Source organism: Micropterus dolomieu, linkage group LG14, assembly GCF_021292245.1.
Source record: "Micropterus dolomieu isolate WLL.071019.BEF.003 ecotype Adirondacks linkage group LG14, ASM2129224v1, whole genome shotgun sequence".
Taxonomy (NCBI): domain Eukaryota; kingdom Metazoa; phylum Chordata; class Actinopteri; order Centrarchiformes; family Centrarchidae; genus Micropterus; species Micropterus dolomieu.
This window is the reverse complement of record NC_060163.1, coordinates 12942930-12963419: the sequence shown is the minus strand read 5'-3', so window position 1 is coordinate 12963419 and position 20490 is coordinate 12942930. Positions and strand designations below refer to the sequence as shown.

General features: G+C 39.5%; 1 protein-coding gene across 3 annotated transcripts in view; it reads left to right on the top strand.

Annotated features, from left to right (window-relative positions):
- Positions 1-14427, top strand: part of LOC123983316 (double C2-like domain-containing protein alpha) — a 47625-nt gene extending 33198 nt beyond the window's left edge. For all 3 annotated transcript variants that reach the window (XM_046069538.1, XM_046069536.1, XM_046069537.1), the window contains 5 exons: positions 1929-1988; positions 9064-9263; positions 10952-11033; positions 11299-11395; positions 13084-14427. In XM_046069538.1, the coding sequence (XP_045925494.1) occupies positions 1929-1988; positions 9064-9263; positions 10952-11033; positions 11299-11395; positions 13084-13220 (576 nt within the window). In that variant the 3' untranslated portion in view covers positions 13221-14427. The remainder of the gene's footprint in view (positions 1-1928; positions 1989-9063; positions 9264-10951; positions 11034-11298; positions 11396-13083) is intronic.
- The last annotated feature ends 6063 nt before the right edge of the window (positions 14428-20490 follow it).

Here is a 20490-nt window from a genome sequence, read left to right as displayed (position 1 = left end):
GGGGGGGTTGAGGTGTACAGGGAAAGCAGGAAATTGTGTACATGCCAAGAGGGAGCCGTAAAAATGTCGATTTTTAGAAGACCATCCAATCCGATGATGACCACACACCTGGGTCTCACAATATATAAAACCCCAACATATCTGCACTGTCACTGTAGCATCCTTAGCAAAAGAGCTGAACAAATGCTTTCCAAAAGCTGCTGGATGAAATGTCCCCAAATACCAAAAGACCCCCCTTATGCTGATATTGGTGTTTGTGAGTAAAGAGCGTATAAATAGCCTGATTTTCCTGCTACATAAACACATAATCATAAAGAAAGTATGCTAATGCAAATGTGTTTATTAGTGTTATAAAATATACAGAGGCAGGCATTTTACAGTTGCACAATTTACTACTCTCATATCTGTATGATCAATAAATATAGCCAGCAGCCAGTTAGCTTAGCTTAGCATAAAAGCTGGAAACATGGGGAACCTGTTAGCCTGGCTTTGTCCAGTGGCTCAAAAATCGGAGTACTAGCACCTCTAAAGCTCACTAATTACACATATATGGGTCCTTTAATTAGCTCCTTGTGCCTGTTTAGTGCTGGGTTCGGATTCTATCCCTAGGTACTTCCACTGAAATATTTTATTCACATGTCAAGTCAAGATTTATTTTTAAAGCAAAGTTATACAGTCGAAGAAATAAAAATGAAAACCAGATAAAATTAAAACAAACAATTAATGACATACAGCAATAGGATGTCATAAGATTAAGAGAATGTTAAAGTTAGTTTAGCTGTCTCCTCTGTCTGCAGTGCTATGTTCTTCTCTCATCCTCGATGATATGAAGTACTGCCAATTGTTGCAAGAGTTTTCATCTCTGAGTTCTCCTCTTTCTTGCTCTTTCAACCACATAGTTTAAATTCACACATCTCTCTTGCAACACAAAACAAACACACAGCTCCGACCACAGCATCCTCCAACTTGTTAACAGTTGTTGTTGTTGTTGTTGTAGTTGTATGTTGCGTGGAAGTGACGCTGCTGTTCCAACCGCTGCCAGCGTTTTCTGAAAGAAATGCATTGACGGTAGACTATGTAAGTCTCGGGGGAGCTCTCCATTTGATCTGAAAACGCGTTACGTCAAATAGTCTGGTACTTGACTTCTTTTAAAACGTCCAGTTGTCATTTTAACACTATACTATTTGTTTTTTGTTCGGATTAAACAAACAAGATGTAACATGTTAATTAGTGCTCTTTAGAGGTGCTAGTAGGCAGATTTTGTTGCCAATGAAGAAGTGGTGTCCGCATGGGCGTCGCACAAAAATCTGGGCCAGTTGTGTCGGAAAGACTAGAAAGGCGCTATACAAATACGGAGCATCACATATTATATTTTGCATTTAGCCAATATCAGCTGGTAATATTGACCTACTGACATAATTCAGATGATTCTTGCCTGAAAATAACAAACAGGCACACAAAGGATCATATATTTTCTTCTAGCCCACAAATTGCTTTTTGTGGGGTTGGGAGAATAAAAGGAGATGAGAAAGAGCGGGCGGACGGGGGTCGATAGACTGAGCAAGTGAGAGAGATGAGAAACAAATGGATTAAAAAATAAAAGTGGTGGAGAGCGGGGGGCCTGTGTGTGAAAAGGGGAAGGGAGGGTGCTGGGTTTTTGTTCTTCATGAGTTAGAAAGGGCTGCTGATATTAGATTGGTCCTCTGAGGCTGGTGGCCACTCTGCGATCAAACGCTAAAGCCCCTCTGTCATCCTGCGTACCAGACACTGTCATTTTCAAAGTAGCTTCACCCTCGACTAGATACATCCCTTTCTCTTTGCGCTTTGCTCCTCTAACCTGCTTGTACAGCTTTTCTGTGAGTCATATCCCCGCCCCCACCCTTTTTTTTTAAATGTCTTTCTCCTCTTTTTGCCTTATGTGCCTCCAGCTGCCTTCACCGACTGCGATGAGCACAGCCCTGAGAGGAATCTCCTGCTACTTGAGAGAGGTGACCAAATGACTCCTCTGTTCTGGTCAACATGACCCTCCTTCTGTCTGTCTGTCGTTATAGAGAGCCTAAGTCACTCGCTTCTGCTTCCGGGCCCTGGGACCTTATTTCGTAAAAAATTTGTACGGTAGTCAATGGCGAGAGACAATTTAAAAGATAATTTTGTCCGTCAAGAAAGTTGCAGTTTGTCATAAAACAGTAAAGTTACATGTCGTTTTGTGTGAAAACAGTTCAATGAACTACATCTCGTCTTGCACAACATATGTCACCAACATGTTAGCGCGGTAATGCTAGCTAACGCGACTTTTGGGTTTGTGGTGTTTGTAATTATGTATTTTCAGTCTTATACCTCAACAGTTTTACATCAAACTGCGACTTTCTTGACTTTGAAATGTATATTTCACTTCAAAAAAGAAAGATGTATGAGGCTTGCAGTTGCTGAATAGACATTCAAAAACATTGTGGGGAAGTTACGATAGGGAAATCCGCCGTAGCACCCGGGCACGACGGACCCCCTTAAAACCCTATGGAGAGAAAGAAGGAGATCAGGAGGCAGGACAGATAGGGGCGGGTGGGAGGGATGCAGAATACGAGAGCGAAGAAGACGAATTGGGATGTGTGGGTATTTATGGAAATGCTGTTGATGACGTGGTTGATGTGTGTTCCCGCTCCTGAAACTCTGCTAATAAGAACCAGTTTAAAATGACCATCATCATATGTGTAATTCAGAGCACAATTCAAACGGGATCAAAAAATTTGCTGTCTCTCGCCATAAACTACCATAGGGAGGGACTTAGGCTCTCTATAGTCCATCTTTCAAGGACTACACTGGGTTTTGTTCACCTTACTCAATATAAGATGACATGATTAACTTCAAAATAATATCCGAAAGTATGAGAAACCTATTTCTAAACCTAGAAAGACTCATCAGAGCAACAGGTTTGACTGTTTACATCTATCAAGTGCTGAAACAAATCCATCCAGTGGTTAGCACTGTCACCTCACAGCAAGAAGATCTTGGGTCTGACATTTGGTCGTCCCAGGCCTCTCTGTGCGGAGTTTGCATGTTCTCCCCGTGTCTGCTTGGGTTCCCACTGTCCAAAGACATGCAGGCTAATTCAACTGGCAAATTATTATTGTGAAATATCTCTAGACTGCATTTTATAAACCAAACAGTAGTGATTGATTAATTGATGATGACAATTATCACATCTAACTTTACTCACCTCTTTTTTGCAATATTATGTAGCTGCATTACCGGAGGCTGCAGTTTCAGGACCCCTGCAATCCTGGGTCCGTAGGGAATCCATAGTTCTTTTGTGACAGCGACATCTAGTGGAGTGGTGGTGTTAATGCACAGCAATACGAAGGAGGTAAACCCTGCCTGCTAGCATGTCGGCTGCATAAAAAACAGAGATGCTCACAAGTCTTTGAGCTAGAGTCCAAGTCAAGTCTCAAGTCTCCTGTGGTTATTACGAATGCTGTATCACCTGCTGCGTTCAATCCAGGTTGCTAATAAAACTGCATGGCTATAAGTAATTCTGTAACTATAACCTGTTTTTCATTTACAGAGCACAACCATGAAATGTGCAATGCAATTATTGACAGCTTATTAAATACTGTAAGTCAACACACTCCCCAGACTCTTAAACCCAGTGTAACGTTAACTAAATAAAACTGTAAGTTTACATGATCAACAATAAACCTGTAACCTCTTTCTAGCCAACGGTAATAATTAACGTGATGGCAGCCAGCGGGACGTAATGATTACGTTAATCGACCACCACAAGTTTGGCAAGTAAACAAACGCTCATTCGTCTTTTCATAACGAAGGACAGTCGGACTAAACCTCTCGTCGGTCGTAGCTGAAGCAGGCAACAAGCTAACGTTTGATCGCCAATGCTGAGCTAAACATGTTTACTCACCACAGGTTACTAACCTATTTGCGTTCAACGCGTCTTTTGTTTGGGTCTTGTATTATGAAGTTTTAAAGCCAAAGTTTATGATGAATGGCGGAGCAGCTGTGTGACGTATGCAGGTTATAGGTAAGGGAGGGAGGGGAATAACAGCACGCTCATCAGACGTTTACTAAAAATAAACATTGTTCACGGGTCCCGCACCTCGAGTCCGAGTCGAGTCTTAAGTCTTTTGAGGACGAATGTCAAGTCGAGTCTCAAGTCACTGCGTATGCGACTTAAGTCGCACCCGAGTCCGAGTCTCTAACTCGAGTCCCTGGGCCTTTCTCAATCTGTGTTCTTGTCTGTACTTGTGTTCTTGTGAAACGTCATCTTTTGTGGCCCAAGTACTGTCCCAATACACAAGTTTGCATTTTGGCAAGAACGGTTAAAAATCCCGGAAGTGTTCTTGACACGCCCATTTTACAGAGGATGCATCGGTTGGTAACTTGTGTGAACTTGACGGCAGAGATATCCCAGCATTCATTTCGGCATTCAACTGAGGGGCGGAAAGAAGCTGCGAGAGAGGCCGACAACAGAAAGTTTTTACTATTTCCATACGTTGTTTCATAACTAAATCCACTTCTGAGAAGTTTGAGGCGAGAAATCAACTGTGTAGATGTCGAATATTGGCAGTTTTACTAAAAATGATGGCGAATCGAAAATGTGCTCAATCATTTTCGGAGTTGTGACGCTGCGCAACTGTCAGCGGGGGGAGCTAGTGAACCAGCCCGCAGGGGGGAAGCTAACGAGCCGGCCAGCCAGATCAGCTCACAGAGCCCGCAGACATGCAGACCACTGTAGCCAACACGGCACAGTAAAGACCCACAGCTGTAAGACAGTTTTATCGTTCGTACCGCTGTTATTCTGTCATTACATTCTGAGAAATTTTGTAAGGTTTTAACTTAAATCAAGAGACATCTGGATGATGTACAAAAAAATCTGGTCTTGTGAAACTTCGGAAAAATTAAACAAATAGAAAGAAAGGAGACTGTCTGTTCTTTATTACTATTATTATTATTAATATTGTTATATTAGACATTATATTGTTAGTGTACAGTAGAGTTGTGGTTACAGTATTTGCCTTTTATTTGCTTTTATTTTATATATATTTTTTTTATGTATGAGCAAATATATCTTGTTAAGTTAAAACCTACAGTTAACCCGATTCTGAGCTTTTTGTTTTGGGGGATAAAACCAAAAATATATATTAAAAATAATAATTAGACCGATTAAGAGAAATGCAGGCGGCCTCTGTGCTGGGGGTATTGCGCAATACCAGCAAGAACGCATCGTCTCAAGCCGTCAGCAATGTTTTGTGTGCTCGTGACATTGCAAGTTCATTCTTCCAAGAACGACTAGCAAGAATGTTCTCCCCAAGAACACAAGTCCGTTCTTTGCATTCTTGGTTTTGAGAAACAATCCCTATCTCTGATTAAAAAAAAAACTTCTTAAAACTATTATATGTGACACAAGAACAGCAGTATTAAAAGTTACAGTTAGAGTTTTCTCGTCCGACATTTCCGCTTTTTGGTGGCGAAATGCATTCTGGGTTATCTGGCTATCCAAAGTACACACAAGTCACCGCTGATGCAGGCTCGGTAAAACGGGTGGAGCGAGAACACATCCGGGTATTTGACTGTACTTGGTTAGATGCGGACTTTTAAATTGGAACAGTACTTTGGCTGCAACTGATGACGTTCCACAAGTCCACAAGAACACCAGTACAGACAAGACGCAGATTGAGAAACAGCCTAGGGTCCTAGAAATGCAGTTCCGGTCCTAGGATTGCGATCCTGAAACTGCAGTCTCCGGTACTGCAGCTACATACTACTCCTTTTTTGAGTTAATTTTACCAACACGTGCAGGTTAAATTGTGTGCCATTAAAGTCAAACCATTTACCACTACGGGTATGACAATACACACAAGACAAGAAGTGGATTCACAAGAACGAGACTATATTTTCACACTATTTTAAGAAGTTGTCAGTGACAAAATGCATGACTGGAAAAATTGTCTTTTATTCGACTGAAAGTCACAAAATGCAAAACAATGCAGGTGCATTTTGAAGTGTTGCTTACATATTATCGTTGTCTTGTCTGTCACTCAGTCTCTGTTTATTGTTTCCACCGGGTACCCAACGTGCTGCCACACAAACATCTTCTATGCTAATTTCACCCTCACACTCATGCTGATATTGTGAGACAGCTTTTCACCTGTACGAGAAATATTGTCACGTTTTAATATTGCGAGACACGAGATCTTATCACACCACGTTGTCTATATTTATAATCACAGCTAACTGATTTGCAAACCATTTGAATTTGTGTTTCCATTACTTTCCACCTCTTTCTGTCTTTCTGTAATGAAAATCAATTAGACTCACTTGAGTCATGTAATCCATTAAGGCAGCATTACTTTATTTCTTTGAGGTTGTAACATGCAGTACATTTCAAATCAATCTGTGGTTAAATTGAATACTTGTGTTTGAGTTTTCTATCATTTGGAAATGGCTGGAAACGATCCAAATCTGTACAGTGAGACCATGTGACGTTTGCTGAACGGCAGCCACTGTGGCAAAAAGTGAAAATGACAGCACACTGGTAAAAGGTAGTGTAACAGTACACAAGTCGATATGAGTGATACAGTTGTGAACTGACATTAGAGCAGTCAAGTATCATTAACTTACATTAGTGAATGTGTGGCACTTTTATTTATTATTTAAGTGGACTAATGGATGAATCAACTAATAATTTCAGCCCTAATATATAGTTGCTGTCTCATGACTTACTTACCAATCTAATGGCCAATTACCTCCTTCTGTATTGTATTTTTTCTGTGTATAATTGCTTTTAGTGATTTTATATATATACATAGTATAGTACCATTGAAATATGTATACATACATCTTTTAGAAAGGCATTAGCCACTATAGACTACCGGTCATACCAGACTGAATAAGGCTATAGCAAGAGAACCTGAAATGAGTAAGTTTCCTTTGAATACATCCTTAAATACGTGGAAAAGAAAGAGATAGTATGGTGTATTTATCTCTTTCACATGTTGTAAAAAATGTAAAATCATGTAGGATTATTTCCAAACACACTGGTTTTGATCTTGATGTTTTTATACACAGCCATGATTTTACAGCCAATCCTCTCATCAACATGTTGGGTAAATTAACAGCTGACTCTGTGTTTCTCACCATAGTCAGGATTGTTTAATGCGTCTTGGCTATTCTCTTGCCTCGCAAAACCACCTGTCTGTTAGCTGTGTGTGGCTAGCTCCACATTAATGCCTGTTTATTTCCACCTCCCTAATGACTTGCTGTCTATCGATCTGTGAAGGTCTGAGCCGTTTCATTACCAGATACCTGGTGCAAATTATCCCCACTAATTGTGAGTTTGTAAGTCTCCTGCTCAGTCAAGGCAGATGGTGATCTGGCTGTTGGCAGTAATGAAGATTCCCAAAGAAAAACACAGACAGGGAGAGGAGCAAAACAGGGAAGAGAGAATTAGGATAGAGAAAGAGAGGGACGAGTGTGGTGCTTGTCGCATATTGATTGCCCTGGCGAAGTCCACCTCTTGCCTGAAAATAAGACTTAATGAGAGAAGGAGAGATACAAAGGAGAGCAGAGACATTTAGTGAACAATACAGTAGAGGAGTGATGGAACCCATTTTACATTAAAGACAAAAGATAAAACAGAGCCGTCTCCATTTTCTGTGGTGAAACAGCAAACATAACTTGGTTGAAAAAGATGGCACCTGCAGTGATGGAAATCCTGAAATAGCAAGCGTGCGTCTTTCCTATAAATAACATACATGCATTGGTGCCGTTGGCAATGAGGGTGAGTCACGGTCCTGTGCGAACATCGCCTTCCCCTTCCTCACCCTCTGCCGCTACTTCCTTGCTTTCTTTCATCTGTCACTTTGAATCTACTCTGATGTTCCGCTTGTTGTCAAATGCTCCGGTAACAGTTCAGTGTTGTCCCTGAAAAAAAATACTCAAGCTGGAGCTTCATAATGCATTAATATGTCTTTAAGGTTTGTCCAAGACAGGTCTTTGCCATCGGATCGACTGCACTCCTGTTTATTAACACTGACAGTGGGATTTTGTCTCTGAGCCGTGGCAGATGAGCTCAAATGAAAGTCACTGAGCTCTTTAGGTGTGCCTACTTACGAGAGAAAGAAAAGATGAACTCCATCACAGTGAAGGACACAAAGTACATTTTAAAGCAAGAACATGTAGGCTAACTATTGAAAGAAGAAATCACACAAATAAAAGATTTGTTCTGTGTTCAGTATAGTTGGGATCAGTTAGATTAGGCCCGTACAGAGCTCTGCTACGGTTGCACTGTAACATTTATTCCATCGCTTGTGGTAATAGTGGCTGTCGTTCAGCAAAATTACATAAGCTTGCTTTGATTTCTGCTGTGCCGCTGCACGAAGATCTATAGCCCACTGTACTGGAGCGGTTTATTTTCCCTGGAGCTTTAAAAGTGCATCGAATGATTTTTTTTGGCCTGAGTAAACACAACATTGACACATTGTCACCTTGTGAAGCTGAAATGGCAAGCGTGGTAGCAAACAGCTTATTTACACATCAGAGCAACGTTAGCGTTGGTTTGATGACGTGTTTGAGTCCACCAGTCCAAAAATTCCCACTGCTTTTAGCTTTGTTTTGCGCCTGGTCAATTCCTGGGGGAAATATCAGTCTCTTTAGCTGCTAAATGTTCCACTATGTTCACCAGCTAGTTGCTCACTTTGTCTGTTTGCCGTTTGGTCCTGAGTGTGTGGCGTAGTTAGAGCGGCGAGAGTAAATGTGAAATTCTGGGCCATAAAACCAAAACAAGAAGCTGGAAGTCACTAGAGGTAAACAGCAGAGTTTGGTAATAATTCTCTGAGAGGGTGTCTACACTAGTCATTTAATCCATTGGTAATATAAAAACATTGATAGCAGCTTTAAAGATCAACTTGAATTTTGTCTCCTGTTTCAGCAGCAGGTCATGGCACATGGCTCTGATGCATCATTTTCAATATAGGTCCCCCTTCTAACCCTGCTCACACAGCTTTTTTTGTACTATGTGTGTCTCCTGCATGCATCCCCTCTTTCTTTCAGTGGGAGACTGAGCAGCAGAGAAGTCTAGAGGAGAGAGGCCGTTTACTGCTCTGCCTGCAGTACCTCCCCCCTGCTGGTGACAGCGATGTGAAGGGAGAGGCCAAGGAGAGGGCTCGTGGCGGGCTGTGTGTGGGCGTCAAACGATGCGCCCACCTGGCGGCTATGGACGTCAATGGCTACTCAGACCCTTACGTTAAAACGTAAGGATGACACCAAACCACTAACTGAATGCCACGGTGGATTTGTTGCTGCCTGAACGAAAATCTAAAAATGTGTGCCGTATTTTAGCAAAGGGCCGCAATACTAGCACACAATTGGATACATGTTAAATAATTAATAGGCAACTTAGAATGATGGATTGACATTTCATGACCCTCATTTCAGAACACTTTCCAAATGACCTATCCATCTCCCTCTCCTCCTTAGTAGCTGTATTTGGTCATAACTGGCCACTGGCTCACACTGACCCCATGAATCACCTTTTGTCGCCTCTCATGAGTGATATATGGCTTGAGTTAATCCCGCATTCGATAATGGTGACAAATGAGGGCAGCTTTCACACAAGTGGAAGCCATTGTGAATTTATATCAGTCATTCAAAATAACATAACAGTGTGTGTGTGTGTGTGTGTATTGACAGCCTTCACAATGCACTGAAAGGCAGAGACATGATCTAATGTTATGGGCGTACTGTCTCATGGAAGAGACGGTGTTGGGTGCGATTGTTAGTGTCATAGAGGTCCTCTGGAGTTTCATTAGGCCTACTCACTGATGAAAGAAAAACAATTACTGTGTGTGTCACTGTGTGTGTGTTTGCTTCGGGGAGGGCAGAAAGGTCCCTGGGTTGAATGATGCACCCTAACAGAAACTGGACAAATGAGCTTTAAGTGCTGGTTCTGGCTTTGAGCTTGTTTCTACAATAAATAAAACACTAAACAAACCTCCCATCTCACGCACACACTCATCTGTTTTAAGCTAGGCATGCCACCAAGCTCACGTCAGTACTCACCAATCTCCCTTCACCTTTCCTGCCAATCCTTAAACTTAAGTTTTCTCTCTCCTTCTTTACACCCACCAAATCTACGCCTGCATCCTTCACACATCCCCCAGTAATGCATCACGCACCTTGTTTCATTTTGGATGCGTGCTTGCATCTTTGCCCTTTGGCAGGAGCGTTTTTCCCAGATGCTTTGTTGTGTCTGAGAGCGTGTGGGAACATACGTTCTCAGAGCTGTGGGTGGTGGGTGGAAAGCAAATGTGAATAGAGATTTCGCCATGCTCCTTCCAGCTGGCTTAAAAATATCCTGAGAATTTAATGACACCCTGCGAAGGGATGCTGTGCTTCTTCAATCTGATCCGTCCTCACCCTCACATATGGTTGGTTTGACAAATAATACATTGAACCTTTGAGGGAATAGTTTGACATTTTGGTAAGCTTTGGTAGCTTAGCTTAGCATTAAAACTGAATTCAAGGTCAAGGACAAAATGCAGAATAGATTATTAAAATACCAAATAAACACATATAAAAGTAAATAACAAATAAGATTAAAAGAAATAAACATTATAATAATAAAATAATTCAGTGCTCTGTCTAATGGTAACAAAATCTACCTACAGTACCAACACTTCTAAATCTGACTAATGGATAGGTTTCCAGTCTTTATGCTAAGCAAAGCTAACAGGCTGCTGGCTTTTTTAATCAGTAAAGAGGTGACTAAGAATTAAACACTGAATGTACCCATCACTGACAGTCATTTCTGAGGGAACATGATGAATTTCTTTATGCATGAACTTACTTTGTCCTTCATATAGTCATCACTTATATCCTCAGTTACCACTAATGCACCTGTAAATGATACTGTGATGGTACCACATTCCCTCTGTCTCAGGTACCTCAAGCCAGATGTTCAGAAGAAATCCAAGCACAAAACAGCGGTCATAAAAAAGACTCTCAACCCGGAGTTTAATGAGGTAGACTTCCATGTTTGTGTACGTGCATGTGCGTAACTGTGGGGGCGAGACGCACATTTGCGGTGGTTGAATGTGAAGAGGTGGTACGTTTAGATTCGCACAGGAGAGGAGGCATTACCCTGCATGCAACGTTTCTGCGAGTTTTTTGACTGCCAATTACAGTTTGCATAGTATTATCTGCTGCCTCATTAGTGAGTGTTAAGTGTGATCTTGTGACCTTTGCTCTCTCGTCCACTCATCCCTGTCCCTCTTTGTTTTCACCCAGGAGTTCTTCTATGAAATCACCTTCTCAGAGTTAGCCACCAAGACGCTGGAGGTCACAGTGTGGGACTACGACCTGGGAAAGTCCAATGACTTCATAGGTGAGCTGACACCTCAAACACAGCTAATCATTGCCTGCTGGTGCTTTTTGGATTACTGATCAGCTGGCCGGCTGCTTTATTAGCAGTCTAAAAATGCTGTACCCATGGCAGATGTTGCCAAAGATATTTTAAGACGTTCTCTATTATCTGCTGTTAGAGCAGCATTGTGTGTAATTTGCAGGGTTTAGTCTCCAAAAGGATGTCAGTGACATCTTGGCTGAAAATGAGCTTTATACTTGCTTTATCAGTTGGAGGCAGTATTTACATTTACTCCAGTTCCTAAATTAGAATAACTTTTTTGTCCACTTGTACTTTTTCTGGGATCTTTTAAAGTCAAGACAAAAAATAAGTCATTTTCATTTCTAACTGTAGTTACAGGTGAAGTCTGGTGTTTTTTCTATGTTTTTGTCATTTTCAGCAAAACCCATGAAAAGTGTGTTAGTCCATATCTCACTACTTTCAGACATCCCATCTCTGTTCGTGGCACCTTGCACCAAGGCCACTTGTTTCTATTGAAAATGTAAATATTTAAAAACAGTTGAAAAAAATAATCAGTAATTTCCTGCTGGGCACTGTTGTTTTTACTCAAACATCAGAGAAATAGTGCTTTTGGGGGGGACTTTTTCTTGCTGTGGATTAATACATATTTGGTGCTCCAGTAGGTATTCCTAGCAGCAAGTGGGATCGACTTAAAATAAATGACAGTGTTTGTGTGTTCATGCTAATGAAGGAACATGCCATCCAGTGCAACAATGTGGCTTTGTGATGTGTTTTTAATAGTTTTTCAACAACAATGGAGCTCTATGGGACAGAAGAATAAGTCATGTCAGGCTTTGGTTACACAGACAATACTTGTCAATAGGATCAGTTCATTGTTGATTTTCATCTTTTCGTGGGATTTGTTGTAATAGGAAAATGGAAAAAAGAATATTTCAATCCAGTAAAGAATGACATTATTAGTAAATGTCTATGAGCAACTGGACTTATGGAGTCAGTAAAGACAAGAAGAGTATCCTGACCTAACCTTATTCCTTTAGCCAGTAATTCATTCTGTCAGTTTAAAGTTATAATGATCACTTAGACAACACTGTTCAGCTTTATCTGATTGTCAAAAGAGCACTTTCGTATCATTAGACACAATTACAATCATAAATCACAACTGAAAAACTGTTAAAATATGTTAAATCATTTACACTTATTTTCAAAGTTATATATTTTGCATCAAAAAACATATTTTAAATTAGATTCTTCTAGATTCTTTAGATTAGATAAATTCTGTTTTTGCTATTTAAAGAAAAGAAAATTTCCTGCCTTAGATTTTTTTTACACAAACAATTACGGAAAAAAGACAACAAAATATGCAATTACTGTTAATAAAACAGCACAACAGAAAACAAGACAACCAACATAATGTAGAAGGTTTTCTATAGACTTAAAAGGTTTAGGTTGAAGCTACACCTAATTATGTTTACTCAGTTTGCATATACTTATCTGCTGCCTCATTAGTCAGTTAGTTAATGAGTTACACTCATTAGAGAGCTTTAGAGGTTTATAGAGCAACATGTGTGATCTTGGTACCTTTTCTTTCTCCTCTCGTGATTTTCTATATTTTTCGCTCTGTGTTTATTAAACATGCACTTTCCTCTCAAGTCCTACTGGCTTCTCTTTTCTGTCCCTGCACTGGTTAGGCGGCGTATCCTTAGGGTGTCACTCACAGGGAGACACTCTGCAGCACTGGATAGACTGTCTGAAGAACAAGGGCAAGAAGGTGGAGCGCTGGCACACGCTGACCAACGAGCTGCCGGGCTCCACACTGCAGGAATGAACTGATCCTCTTCCACTGCACTGACACTAGAGAGACCGATCTGAAGACTCGGGATGACGGGGGGCGCTTCATCGCATGCTCTGAGGATTTTTTGCATGACTATGGAGGATTTCATTATCCTACTTACTTTGTGTCATAAATGAGAACATAATTCATAACAACATACCCAAGGGGTCACATTCAGAGATCAATAAATACACCTGATGCAATTATGGGGAACCACCCCCACTATATGAGAATTTTCATGCTCATATTCATGGGGATCCATGTCCCTTTTTTGGATTTAAAGTCAGTCTAAATGCTCCAAACTGGTCAGATCTCAATCAACAATTGAAATCATGCAAGAAAATACAAACAGGGAGAAAGCTGAATTATTATGCAGTTTGTCCCTTGTGTCAGGTTTACTTGATCTTATTACACCCGTCCTGTTCTTTTCATTAATTGCTGACATTAAAACTCCATTCTTATGACCATCTGTCTCACAGCGCACATACCTCTCCCTTGCAATAATGTTTTGCCTAATGCTTCCGAAGATTGCCAAGTGGTCTTAATACTGACAGACATTTTGTCTCTACCGGTCTGATCACCATTGTATTGCAGACAGCACAACCCAATAAGATAATTGGTTCTTCCACTTTGATGGTTTGTGTCAGTTATTTGCATGTTTGGTGTTGATGGAGCAAACTAAAAAGACAAATATGTGCCAGGCTCTGCTGCAGGATGAAATATTCATCATTGTATTGTTCCCAATTCTCCTGAAGTGTGTTGCTCTGATTAACAATATAATTTTTATTTAATTCAACAGTTTAAAAAAAAAAATGTTGTTCACAGTTGTATAAATGTGTCCGCTTTAATATCACTGTGTCAGTTTCTTGTTGGTGACACATTGATGAACCAAATTTTGCTTCTCAAGCCCTGATTTGATCGTAAGAGAACGGAAGCGATTGTTTTGTGGAGAGATGTGCATGGTCGTACTCTGAATACAATCATCAGCCTTTGTTGAATATCTAACTTACACATATGGATGGTGTAAAGAGCACAGTGTTGTTTCCGCAGCTGCTGCTTGACTATGAATTGCATTAACCAAGCTGCAGGTTTTGTCTCGGTCTCATGTGGTTAAAGAGGCATGCTGAAAACACCAGTGGTGTTCATGTGTAAATATATATTGTGTGTCACTTGCTTTGGATGTTTGTCTTTTGGAACTGAAATTGTGCATGATTGTTTCTTTTTTTTCATAAAACATTCATATGGATTGATTGTGTGCATTCCTTAATTTCTAATATATTTGCTCCATGGTTCCAAAGTGTCGTCTTTGAATCTCTAAGGTTTCCGTACAGCTCAGTGTCAATCAAGTAAAGCCAACACTGCCACCCAGCCTTCAGGATCTGCAATTACAGCCTGTCCTCTGACAGTAATGGAACAGTGTCCGAGGCAGCACAGATGCACAATGTAAAATGAAATCAATTAACACTTTACATGCTCACTCTTCTGTAAAGAAACACCAAACCTATGATTCTGAGATTGGTGAGATTAAAATAAACTCTCAGTCAAGGCCTCTCACCTCCAAACTATTATATGGAAGCCAATAATAACCATAATAATTCTCATGGCTAGAATTTTTATGGCTAATCTCTTTTGAGTACTTAATTAAATGATACTGAATGTATAGCAGTGATTTTTTTTTACTTTGAAAACCATCTATCTGAACTGGTGTGGTTTGAAATATTCAGTTGGTCACCCAAATTATTTCTTACTTTGTGAACCCCAAAAACACTGAAAATCTGTAACAAAACCATGGATTTATGCGTCAAATAAAAAGCATTCTGGAGCTGACATGTATCGACTTTTTACTTAATCCATTTGGCAGGGAGGTCAGAGGTCAGCATCAGCGTGTTTGATAAACACACTGCTACTCAGTGTTCCAGATCATGTATAGAGAATCAAACTGCAAGGCTGACCACGAGCTGACCGAGTGTCTGAGTCAGAAGCAGAGTCATGCATGTCGGGAAAGAGACTCATTCTAGAATTTAGATGTGGGGGTTGCAGCTGTAAAGTTTTTGATTACTGTGCATTTTCTCGTGCTCTGAGTGGAAAATAAGCTCTTTGTGAAATCAGAGGACGTTGCTACTGTTTCATCTTAGTCATTGTTTGTTCCTACACCTCCGTCCCTGTGCTCTTGGTCCGACTGACAAACACCACAGATGTCTGTCCTCTGCTGGTCCTGTCACTACACCAACACTGTCTTCATGATGGTGATACCACTAATATTAATATAAATACAACTAATAATAAACTTTTAGAACACTTTCCAAAAGCAACATGCCAAAACCAATATATAGGGTGTAATATTAAAAGTTATATTATTACACTTATCTATACACATTACACATGTCACAATGCAGGTAGGCAACAATAACATGGAGCACAAAAATCCTCACAAAATACAAAATTATTTAAATTAAAGATGGCTGATTGGCTGGTTCACCACTTCCAGACTGAAATTTCTAAACAGCTATGAGATAGTTGTACAGACATCCATGATCCCCAGAAGACGAATCCTACTCACTCCGGTGATCCCCACACATTTGTGGTTTTGAGTGAAATGTCTTCACAGCCATGGACTGCCATGCAATATGGTGCAGACATTCATGTCCCTGTAAGGTTTAACTTTAATAACTTTGGTGAACTTTTTTATCAGCTAAATATTTATTTGTCCAATATTTTGCTTTATGACCAATTAATTTCAAAAGAAGACATTTACACTCAGCCTCGGCTGTAGGGCTGGTGTTTTATAGTAATTAGCAAATGGCTAACACGCTAAACTAAGATGGTAAACACTAAACAGCATACCTGCTTAATATTGTTATGTTAGCATGCCGATGTTAGCATTTAGCCTAAGTCTTAAAGAGCTGCTGTGGTTGTAGACTTTTAGTCTTGTTTAAAGAACTATAAAATAAGATTTAGATCTTTCTTTATTATTCTCCTCCTGCAGGTCATCCAGGTTTTAAGTCTTTAACTAACAACAACCAATAAGTATCTGCAGGCTGCACTCAGACTTAAGGAGAAAGGAGATATTCAGACCCAAACCACATATCACCTTAAAAGTGATCATTTAAATCTTAATCCACAGGCAGCAAATATGGAGATGCTAATAATGGGGTTACACACACACACACACACACGCACGCACACACTCCTGCTGAAACTTGAGAGAGGTTTGTGGTTTTGTGAAGTACTTTTGAAAGACTTTATGTAAACATAGATACAGAATTGCAATATTCTACATTTGAAAAAAACATGAATGAGACTTTGCAAATAGCAAATATCTAATCTTATCCATTTTAGAGAGCTGCAACTGAACTGCTGATTTTGTTCAATGATCTAAACTTAGATTAATGTAAAAAAAAAAAAAAAAAAAAGGGGGGGGGGGGGGGGGGGGGGGACTTGAAGAGGAAAGTAAACATTTAGATTTCAACCTTTTTGAGTTGGATCTGCATCTAAAACAATACCAGATGGCCACCTAGCAATAAAGATGTTAAATTAAATTCAAATAATCCTCAGTGTCAGAAACTGCAGTGACATCTAAAAGATGGAAGAATCATAGACTGTATTAAACAAGAATTTATCAGAATAAAACTCGTTCATTGGATGAGCTTAAAAGAAGATAAATGAAATGCCACAATGACAACTGTTAAAAAATTATTTTAGTTAGTGCTCAGGGAGGATTAATCTAAAAAAAGCAGATTTCTATGAAACCACAAACATGTATTTAAACCCAAGCCGTGTCCTCTCAGCAGGGACAAGTGCAAGCATTACTTTTGATTGAGTAAACACATGATGCATAATGATGAAAGCTACTGGTAGCACACCGCGTCACAGAATAGTGAATTTCAGCACTAACCATCTGGCTGTCTGATGCTCTGAAATGGTTTTGATTTTAATAAACATTCACAAACAAAGACCTTGTTATTTCAGCCTATGTTATCAAGCTACTGTTGGTAACTATTAAAACTACTAATGTTTGTAATCTTTGCATGGTCAACTCATAACAATAAAACTGTCGGCATAATAAAAAGTCAACGTATGAAAAGGCTGCTGCTACTGAAGATAAAAGACAGAAAAGAGGACAGAAGACACCACAGTGGGTCCCTCTAGGATAATGCAGACAAACTAAGAGCCTTGATAGAAATATTATAGTGATATTTCACCACAGGAGGGCCATGTCAGTCATGAATCCACTCTATGATGATGAGTAGGTTTCATTAAAGAGCCAATAACGAGCACATTACTGCCACCTAGCCAGGATTGGGATGAAAAGTTAACAGCTAGCAGAGGATGCTGAAATGATGCATAAGGGCTGCACAGTAATAATAACAGGCCAAGTATGAGCCTGAAGCTCACATCATATTTCTATTAAGTCAATAAGCTTCATGCAGATATTATAAAGGTATTCAGTTATATCCATCCATCCATCCATCCATCCATCCATCGTCAGTCGCTTATCCTGCGTTCAGGGTCGCGGGGGGCTGGAGCCAATCCCAGCTGTACTCAATTATAGAATTATAGGATTATATAACACAGTTCTTAAGTAGATCTATGAGTAGACTTGCACGGGTTAGCTAAATGTCCTGTCACCCTTTGTTAACATGCTTAATAGTGGGGAAGTTAACTGTTCAAATTTTGGGAAAACAAAATTTTTTGTACCCTCTACTTGGAGTAATTCAGGAGACAAACACTGCCTTCATACCAGCACCACATTCAAAACATGTTTTACGAAGAGTTTGCTATCTCTTTTGTGCTATATAGGCCTAGGTTGTGAATTATTTTTTTATGTGACTGTTGTTGTGAACTTTTCAATCAGCTGTTCATTCTCACAGACAAATAAATTTTTTGTGGTCCTCTAATTGTATAACTTACCCAGCTTCGATGCAGCCTGTACTGTCTGTATAGTATATAAGGATTGTGATGCTTGTCCAAGTACCTAAAAAGTACCTGGTTGTGTAGAAACCAGGTTCCCTCAGACTGCACACATTCAGGCAGAGTTTGAATATAACTAAGTACATTTACAAATTTGAGGTACTTGTACTTTACTTAAGTATTTTAATTTTATGCATTTTTAAACTTCTACTGTGCATGAATAAATGGTCATAAAGTCGGAGACAAGGTGGTTTGTCTGAGGTCGTGAAAAGGTTTGTTTTTTTTAGAGATTGGTTCTCACAGGTAAGCCACAAACATTTGATGATCTTACAGAAAAGATGCATTGCTGTAGATTAAACTACCCAACAGTATATAAAGTATTTCAAATTAGCTCAACCTTAAACAACTAGAGAAGTAAAATGCAACATACACATTAATGCAGAAATAACATTAATCCAAAAGCATCGTATATAATAGTAAAACACTGTCAGCGACCATTTTTCTGCATTTTGAGTATTTTACTTTTGATACTTTAAGTAAATTTGCTAAGTAGGGTTTTGATTGAAGGACTTTTACTTGTCGTGGAGTATTTTCACATTGTGGTATTGCTACTTTCACTTAAGTAAAGGACCTGGATACTTCTTCCAACACTGCATTCAGGTGTTGGAGAGGATTTCTGTCCACTTGGATATGTGGTAGGTGGTAAATTGCAATTAGATTACAACTGGTGAGTTTAAATATGCAAATGATGAAAATAAATTATTCATAATTAATTCTCATTTTGAAGATGACAAACATAAGGCACTGTATGGCAAACCTCTTACTGTTGACAGATTACATGCATTATTAATGATGTCTTTAGACAAAAACAATTGTAGATTATGTTAGAAAACATCTGAACCATAGATTTAACAATTTAACAAAGTGTGAAAATCAACAGGCAACAATTGGCCTTTTATACTGCAGACATTTTTGCATGGAGAAGCACAGGCGTAAACGATTTAATGAATGATGGCTGAATTCCAATTTTCTCCTTTCTTTTTTCTTAACCTTTATTTAACAAGGAAGAAGCCCACTGAGATATATTGTCTTTTTCAAGGGAGACCTTGAGACAATACAATACATTAAAACACTTTCCATGACACCCATACACTTAAAGAATCCAGCTTATGGGAAACATCTACATTCCTCCTTAAGGACACATGCAACCAGGAAAGTCTGTAACAGGAGAATATTTTGTAAGGAGTTTCATGTTCAGGGTGCACAATATGAAAAGGCAGTATTTCCAAACTTAGAAAAAAACCCTGGGGACTTTTAAAAGCAGTAGCCTACTAGATGGTGTTTGGTAGCTACTGACCGCAAAGTTATGAGGCTACAAAGGTAACTTGGTGATTTGCACAGGGTTGCCTTGTAGTTAAAAACACACAAAAGTAACGGTCTCTTTGTAGCTAGAGAAGGCCATTTCGTATAAACTACAATGATGGATGGAAGATCTGGCATTTGTGATAAAGCATAACGCTGCATGGTAGGCAGAATCTAGTTCTGCTAGCAGAGATAATACTGCATGCATGTACAACAGATCCCCATAATCAATCACAGACAATAAGGTGGCTTGAACAAGTATCTTCCTAGCTTCAGAGGAGAATCAGGACTTGTTACGAAAAAAACTCATTTTGGCCTGAGTTTCTTTAAAAGCTTATCTTTGTGTACACTGAAAGCTAATTTGTCGTCCATCTCTATACCAAGATACTTATAACATGTTACCCTTTCAATGGCTGCCCCCTTTAGTGTGACAAAGCTAAGACTCTCGAAAATCTGAGAGCGAGCTCTAGTGAAAGTAATTTTTAGCTGCTCCCGGTATTGTGCATGCTCGCTCCCCGTAATCGTTAATGTTATTAGTACTTTTCCTGCTATGACAATTCAAAATGTCTGCCGTGGAAGAGACCAGTTTAGCACATGATTGACCTTTTTCAGGACATTATGACGTCATAGCAGAAAAAAGCACAGATGTAACAAATAATATTAATTATAGCTCCATTCCATTTAGGTTTATTCATAAGCCCCTACCGGTGAGCCAGAATTCAAAATACCAAGGTCCTGGAACTGAAGCAGCTAAATGGAGTGCAGTCGTAATTAAAGTTATTAGTTACACTGCTGTTGAAAAAGGTTAATGTGTCACTGGTGGCTACACAGCTCTTGACAGCAAATAGTCAAAATGTGTCAGATTAAGCACTGTGACTTAAAATAAAAAGTTCTCATAAGAGTGGATTAAATAATTCACAGGGTTGACAACAAATGGGAAAGTCTCTGATTGTCAAGGCCTTTAATTTAGTCTCTTTCTTTGGTGTGGAAA